General features: G+C 41.8%; 1 protein-coding gene across 3 annotated transcripts; it reads right to left on the reverse strand.

The window, feature by feature from the left end:
* Nucleotides 1–4,943: 4,943 nt before the first annotated feature.
* LOC133891322 (probable rRNA-processing protein EBP2 homolog) lies at nucleotides 4,944–7,031 on the reverse strand. 3 transcript variants are annotated; one of them, XM_062332040.1, is made up of 2 exons: nucleotides 6,908–7,031; nucleotides 4,944–6,035 (listed from the first exon to the last, which is right to left on the reverse strand). In XM_062332040.1, exon 2 carries the CDS (start codon nucleotides 6,029–6,031, stop codon nucleotides 5,168–5,170), a length of 864 nt encoding a protein of 287 aa, XP_062188024.1. In that variant the 5' UTR covers nucleotides 6,032–6,035; nucleotides 6,908–7,031; the 3' UTR covers nucleotides 4,944–5,167. The 3 variants fall into 3 exon arrangements, with proteins under 3 accessions (XP_062188024.1, XP_062188026.1, XP_062188025.1); XM_062332042.1 differs by lacking the exon at nucleotides 6,908–7,031 and adding an exon at nucleotides 6,680–6,861; XM_062332041.1 differs by lacking the exon at nucleotides 6,908–7,031 and adding an exon at nucleotides 6,675–6,861.
* Between the last annotated feature and the right edge of the window lie 1,213 nt (nucleotides 7,032–8,244).

Consider the following 8,244-nt stretch of genomic DNA (forward strand, 5'->3'; position numbering starts at 1 on the left):
GTCTTGTACTCTCCGCACTAAGACCAAGACCACAACATCTAGTACTCCCTGTACCAGAATCAAAACCAAACTACCATCTAATCATGTGAGGATCCAAGTCTCTCATATCCGTGAGCACAGATGTTATAACAGTTTTACACTCTGCAGAGGTTGTCCAACTTTACCCATGAGTCAGTGAATTCCATGTTACCGTGTTTGCAAGACACTTAACACACGCCAGTGGTGTGCCGCCAAGAATCACTGTATGACACTTTCCACTAACCAGAGACTAATCCAGTGCATGTCTGCCCACTAGGTGTCACCGCCAGGCTTTACGCAAGCAACAGTTCCTACCCAGAAGCCCCCTTTTGTGCTGACCCAACGCACACTGGACAGACTCTAATCAGTATGTCACACTTTACCCATATCAGCCTCATGGTTGGTACGTTACTTCTTGGGTTGTCGCTCCACGAACCGGTCCTTACTTAGGTTACTTGAGCAAACACTAATCCAACATCATAACCATGACAACCATCACCAACATCCCTATGCTCAAGACCTAAGGTTCCATGTTGCCAAAATATTATCATATTAACCATCATTACTGCATATGTTCATTAGTCAAAATTATGTCACTTCCCAATATCCCAAAAGTAAGGCTAAGCAATCTACCCATAAAAGACTATTAACCATAAACCATCTAGGTTCCAAGGGATAATAAGAGAATATCTAGTGAAAACCCTAACATAGGTGACTACCCATCATATTGACAGACATTGCATGCGATTTTGTAAAACAAAACATTTAAAAACATAGGTTCAATATGATCAAGGACACTTACCTTCTCCTTGCTGCTGCTCAGTGTATTCTTGCTCCTGGTCTTGATGTTCTTCAAATTGACCCGGGACGTTATCGGCTAATCGCACAATTACCGGTAAATAAAAAAACAAGATACACTAAGAACAGAGCATAAAACAAAAGAACAACGAGATAAAAACTTGCTAAAAAGAAAGAGCACTAAAAAGTGAATCCATCGACGCAAGAATCGCTTAAATTGGAGTTACGATGGAAAAGTTAGGGCTAAAACAAGTCTAGAGTTAAATCTGGAAAAAGAAAAGGACTTAAATTGTATTATCAGAAAGTATAGGGACCTTTTTGTAACAAACAGAAGGACCAAAATGTAATTATGAAAAAGTATAAGGACCTAACTGTAAAAAGATAGGGCTCTTTTTGTTATTTCAGAAAAGTTCAGGGGCTAAATTGCAAAATTACCAATTAAAGGATTTATCAGGAATTATTTTTAGATTGAAAAACCTCTTTTATGACGTGGCTGCTGACTGGCTGGACACATAGGCAAGAGGGCTGAGATGGCAGCTGAGGTGGCAGGGTGACGTGGCAAAACAGCTGACTGGGTTTAAGTGTAAACACGTGGTGCTACGCTATTGGTTGCTGAAGGGGTACGTTCGGATCTAATCTTGACCGCACAAAACAGATCTGACAACTCAGATGAGATCGGGTGGCCGGAGGGGAAGAACAGGGCGGCGCCGAGGGGTTCACGGCGGCGCACGGCCGGATAACTCGTCGGAATCGGCTAGGGCTCGCCGGCGGCGACGACGCGCGGCGGAAAAGCATCAGGGGGGCGAGGGCATCCCGTTGATAGCTTACCGAGGGTAGTTCGTCTCTGGGGAAGCTTGGCGTCGACGAGGGGCGGCGGGAGGCTCGGGTCTTCGACGGGGATGGTGCTCCGGCAGCGCAGGGGTCAAGGCGACGGCGCGGAGAGCTTCGGTGGTCAGCGGCGGCTCCGCTTGGCTGCTCGGGTGAAGCTCAGCGGCGCTAGGATTGCTCGGCGGCGTGCTCAATCCGAAGGGCGGCGACAATGGCGTCGGTGGGGTTCAGGATCGGCGATTTTGGCTCGGGATTGGGCGGGTTTGGAACGAGATGAGATCGGGGAGGGGGCGGGCATATATATAGGCGGCTTGGAGGTCACGGGGCACCGCAAGACTCTAAGGTGGCGTTGGTTTCTCGCTCGGATTCGGCGGCGCGGCGGAGTCCTTCTCGGAGACGATAGATCTGACCGGCGGGTCCCACCTGGCGGTGGCACAGGTGAAGACGGAGTCTGCGCAGGCGTCTTCGACTGGCGCGTGGGTGCACGGCGCGGGTTGGCTCGGGCGCGCGACACAGGACGCTGGGCCGGAGCAGGGGCGCGGCCCAGGCGGGAAGGAAGGCCGGCAACTGGGCCGGGGCTGAGGTGTTGGGCCGAAAATGCAAGAGACAGCCCGAGAGAGGTTTTAACCCTTTTTCTTTTCTTAAGAATTCAAATCCAAACTTAAAATTCAAAAACTAGGCAAAAATATCTTCAAATAAATTCATCAAAATTCCAAATAAAATACTATTTGCCTAATTCAGCATGAATGCAAAATATTCACTTATATCCTATGTCATTTTCTTTTTCTTTCATATAAAATAGGGTTTTCTCTCTTTTAAAATAAAATATTTAAATTCATTTGAACTTTAACAAATATTAAGAAAAATTTGGAATTAGAAAAATTTAGGATGTTACAGTAACTACCGGATCAAATCAAGTTTAAAAAAACTACCGTAATATGAGCAGGATCCTACCCATTTTAAAATGTAAACCCTTTTCTATACAGGGGATGGAAATCCTCTAGAGTAATAACCGGTACCATAGAGAAACACTCACGTGCTGCTCCAACAGCTCAGATCAAGGTTAGTAACAAGCATTGGTAAAATTATTTATAGTGAAAGACATTAAGATTCAGTTAATAGCTATACTCAAAAGTACTTGCTCATGCAAACTCACAAGCTAACACCCGTGCAAGAATAAAATCTTGATCAAAGTATCGATGCTTGAGTTTTGCCACAAATTTGAGAACGTTCATCCACATCCTACTGGCAGCCAACAAAACCATATTGTGAGATCAGATGGTTGCGAGTTTGTTCTTAGATCAGAACAGATCAAGTTAGACTGGTCCAGGCATATGGAAAAATAAATAAATAAAAGAGTAGTAACGCTAACTGGTCCAGGGGCTCGACTGGCAGTTTAGTCCCAGCGAGTTGCTTTCATTCTGTTAAGTGTTCATCATGAACAATCATCATTACTCTACATTGCTACAAACCCAGGCAGCGATTATGATCCTCAAAAAAGAAGGTATCGATTTCTGTCCATACAAGACAATAGATTGCGTATCATCTCAAAAAGAAAATAGAAGATAATAAGATGTGGATATAGAAATATGAAGCGAATAAAAAGTAACAATTTCCTGATGTGGACGTGCATGCCAGTCTCACATAAAAAGAGAAACGGTACATAATTCATGATATCAAACAAAATATCCTGTCAATTCAGTCCATGCATGGGATCAGAATCTTTCCTATACATGCTCCCCTACACTGACTGGAAAGTTGGACCTCCTAAATGGAAAAAATCCAAACTATACAATTCCATATATACAAGATGTTACGATCATTTTATTGAATTAGGGGCACTGTTGGGACATGACGAGAACAAAACCATAAATTGAAGTCAACGAGCACAAAGAACAAAAAGATAACTCTATTTGCTTGGCCGCAATTGACAGTTGCCCTTCGAAAAAAGTAAACAGAATCAAAGATTTTAGTATGTCCATCCAGACAAGCCGGTCATCTCTTGTACAGTGCAACAAGATTGCTCAATCAGAACTGCAGGATCAGGAATGAAGGCATTCATCTCACCTCTATTTCTGACTCTCAAAGCAGCCCCCTCATTCAACCACTTTTGAAAACTTTTCTCAAACACATCATTGACAAAACATGATCAGTTTTTAGTGTTTCATCTAAGAAACAAGACTTGCTGATAGTCCACTTGTTCTCTCTCATTGAAATTGTTGCAGTGTTGCACTAGTCATGCAAGTTAAAATGATGTGCAGGTGCTGCTTTCGGGAAGAAACTCAATTGTTCCAGTCACACTAATCATACAAGAAAAAACTCAGAAAGGAATCTAATTTGTGGAAATAGGCATGTGAATTTAAAAATCAAGTATTGTGACTTTGATTTGCGGGAAAAAATCACAGGATGAAGTATTCTATGATTCTATCAGGGATTAACACATCATGTATGGCAACCTCAACATTCAGTTTAAACATCAGAAGACCAAAAATCAATGGTTCACAAAGGTGAGCTCGAAATTCCACGCATTGCAAAAGGAGGTCAAAGTACATCAATACATTGCCCCACTTCATCTTTGTCATCTTAAGTTTCCATATAGGTAGTTATGACAGCAATATCAGTTCCATAGTGAAGAAGTGCTATTTGCCACAATAGGTTTCTTTCCAACTTATGATTCTTAGCAAGATTAAAGATCTACCAAACGAATGGCAATAATACAGGAGTGCGATTGTTCATGAATGACTCAATCGGGCATGACGACAATTAGCAATAAAGACAAAAATCAAAAGTTTCGTAGAAGCAATACTTTCTAGGGAACGTGTGACGCTGTACTAGGCAATAATCACCAGACAAGGAGCAATTTGCAAAGTATAGGCATGTGCTTTTATAGCAAACAGTATAGCTCACTGAAAACACACAAAGTATATTGTAGCTAATGCACAAGTAATACCACAAGCACAACCTCAATATTAATATGATATCCAAGGTGCATGTGGGCATCCATAACAATCAGGAAGAACAAGATAAACAGGGGCTGAGCAGTATTACGGGCGGGCTAACAACTGGCTTAAATTCCATCACAATCAAATGAAGTGAGAAAGCAAGCTCTAAGTTCCATCGCAATCAGTGCAGTGAGGAAACTATAAAGACATCAAAATTGATAAAGGGAGGTGTGGCTCGCTGACAGACAAACACAATTGCCACTATTTTCTCCCCTTCACTCTAGCTGCGCATGGATTAAAAAATGCAGAACAGAAGGAGTAAACAACAGGGAGAACAGCAGCAACATGAGTACACTATTTCAGATAATTGCGGAGTTGGCAAGATTCATCTGCATTCCATAATCAAAAGGACCATCACCAAATAGAAGTAAAACTTGAAGTCTTGTGTTTGGAGTGCTTCACTGGACTATTATCTCAGCTAATTTTTGCTTCTGGTAATAGCACACCATAGCAAAATAGTGTTGCAACCAAGAAAGTAATAAAGGCAAAAGGAACTGGGCACAAATTCTTACGATATCAGATCAAAATCTCTTTCTCTTCTTGTTTTGAGACTCGACCCCCTGGTGAAAGCCTCTGAAATCATTTGTCGTTTCAGCAGTGTTTTGCTTCTTCAGCCCTTTCCGACCACCGTGCCCAAACTTGGAATCTCTTGATCTCCTGTTCTTTCCTTCCTTACCTTGCTTAGCAAGACCACCAGACCTATCACCAGGAGACACACCAGGCCTCTTCTTCTTTGATTGCTTAAATCCTTCTTCTCCCTCAAAATTCAAATCTGGCCCATCATCATTTCCCTTGGCAAATCCCCCCTGTTGCCTCTGCTTCCTCCACTTCTTGACTGACTCAATCTGCTCCTTCTTCTGCTTTGCCCTCTCCTTGTTCTTCTCTGCCTGCACCTCCTTTGATCTCTTCCTAGCCTCTCTTGCCTTCTTCCTCTCCTCTGCCTCTTCAATCTTCTTCTTCTCTGACAAGAGCCTCCCCTTGATCTTGTGCATGTGGGCATCCGTCTTCACCATCTCAGCATAGTAGTCTGTTGGCCTGAGGAACCGAACCTTCATTGACTGCAACTTCTCAAAGGCCTGCCTCGTGCCATCCAAAGCTTGGGTGTAGAACGCAAGCTCACGGGCAAGATCATCGTTCACATCAACTTTCTCCCCCTGGTCGTGCTCAATGGTGAGCTTGTGCATCCAGTCCACATTTTCTGGCCAGGCTATATCCTCAAGTTTCTCAAGAATGGCCTCCTTGTTGTATATAGCTTTGTCTGAAGGCGTAGCATGAACTTCTTCCCCTGAATCATCTTCCGAATCTGATTCTTCCACATCAGTATCAACATCATCCATGACAACTTCATCATGAACCAATGCTTCTTCACTTGCAAGCCCCACCATTTTACTGTACCAAAGAAAACAAGATAATATTAATCATTAATCAACAGAACCAAATGGCATGTTAGAACGATGGTGAATACAAAAGGTGAATATAAGAACATTATGAAAGGCAGTGGCGGAACCAAGACTATCCGAAGTCCCTATCTTAATCCAAACAGGCTGCAACTAACACCAAGACATAACAAAAGTACAGAAAAAATGCTTAATTCAAATGGAACTTGATCCACACACTAAACCTATAAGTGAACAGGATGAACATTGGGGGAAAAGGTATTACCAGAGAGATAAAAAAGTAAACACGACATTAACAAAGATTCAGTTCATCCTCGCCTATCATTTCGTCATCAAAAGTAAGACAAATACTTCTGTGTCAATAATGCATTTGCGCTGTAGTCCAAATTATCCAGGTACCTTATTAACCAGGGTGAGATAAATCAATCTCCAGGAAGCTCGACAACCATTTATATAAATCAACCAGCAATATAATTGATACGGCACCATTAATCTATATAAGGAAACTCAAGCACATAAATGAAAAATGAATTTTAACTTGAAGGTCTGAAACAGAGGGTTTACAAAGAATCAGAAAAACATCAACATGCCTTCAGATAATCTACGCAGAAAAATACAAGACAAGTAGTACCAGACCAAATCCTTCCTAACCACGCTTTCGTTGATTACAGATGCAATCCATCCACTTCATATATCACAAACCACTCGGAAAATGGAGAACAGAAACCACAACCGGGAACGTTTCAAGTAAACCCTACTACCCGTTGCGATGAATTACCCTGCAGCAACCCGCAGGCACTGACGGTAGAAGAAACCGCGAGGTTAAGAGAGAGATCGAAGAGAGGACGAGTAGTGCGTTGTTACCTGGGACGGAGCGGGCGGCGTTGGCGCACGTGAGCGGCTGGGAGAGGCGGCGGGCGGCGTGAGAGGCAACAGAGCTAGGTTTTCTTTCCCTCCTCTTATTCTCTTTTGGGCTACTGGTGGGGGCTTTCGCGCCGGGCTGGTCAGCTGTCCAGCTGGAGAGGGCTCGTAGCTAGCGCTTCTGGGCCTCAGCGGGCGGCCCGGCCTCAACACAGGTTCGTGTTTAGCTCTTTTTTTTTCGTTTCTTCTATTCCTTTTGATTTGTTCCCTGCAATATAGATTTTTATTTTTTCGCTGAAAAATAGAATTTTATTTTTCTGTATTTCATATGCGCTCAACAGTTTACAATACTTGATGCAATAATTCGGAAAATTTAAATAAACAAAAAGAAATTTGCAAAGACGTAGCCGTCCAACATTTGACATGTGATTTGGTAAGATACTATATTTGAAATCGTGATTTTTTTACATAGTCTATATGGATCTTATCTTTTTATTAATAGTACCAAATATCTTGGTTGAAAAAACATTTAAAATTTGAGTCAAATCATGTGTCGAGATCATGTGTCGACATCAACTATGTATATCAAAAAGGAAGACACAAAATTTTATATAGGTTCAGAACTATTTTAGGATAACAACCCTACATACTGCCTTAATTAATTCTAGAAGAAGACAATTAAAATGGAGATATGTCTAGATCTACTCTTATGAATCTCGACATCTTCTCTCGTGTTCTAAATTCTGAAGCTCTTGTTAGATGTATCTGATAGCGGCTTGAATCTAGTGTGGGTCTTAATAGGTTGTTCATGCTTCTATTCGATCTCCTTTTGCTCCTTTTTTATTTCTTTTTGGCTTGTCCTCCTTAAATAGTAAGGTCAAGGAAGTGTATCCTACTCAGAGTCTCGAGTGTAACCTTCTCGGATTTAGTTATCTAAAGAATTCTTTCATAACCCGGAAATAGTTTCCATGTAGAACATAATAAATTGCTTGAAATATCCGCACATGTCTTATTTACCTTATGACGATTATTAAACCTACCATACAAGGTGATGGATATATGTATGATACTACTACATCCGTATGATATATTGTATTTCTAATAATTCTTTAATTATTAATTATCAAACCCTCATCATCTAGCCCCGCACTCTACTTAGAAGAGGACGACTGGAGTATATATAGTTGGGGTTCTCACCATACTAGAACTCACCTAGTTGGGAATAGTTCTTAGCGAAAAAAATGTTCTTCCTAGTCAAAAATCATCTCTAATTAAATAGTACTTTTCTAGTTGAAAACCTCCTCTAACCGAGTAGAATCCTACTCATAGAGGCCTACCTA

The sequence above is a fragment of the Phragmites australis genome, chromosome 14 (genome assembly GCF_958298935.1).
Source record: "Phragmites australis chromosome 14, lpPhrAust1.1, whole genome shotgun sequence".
Classification (NCBI taxonomy): Eukaryota; Viridiplantae; Streptophyta; class Magnoliopsida; order Poales; family Poaceae; genus Phragmites; species Phragmites australis.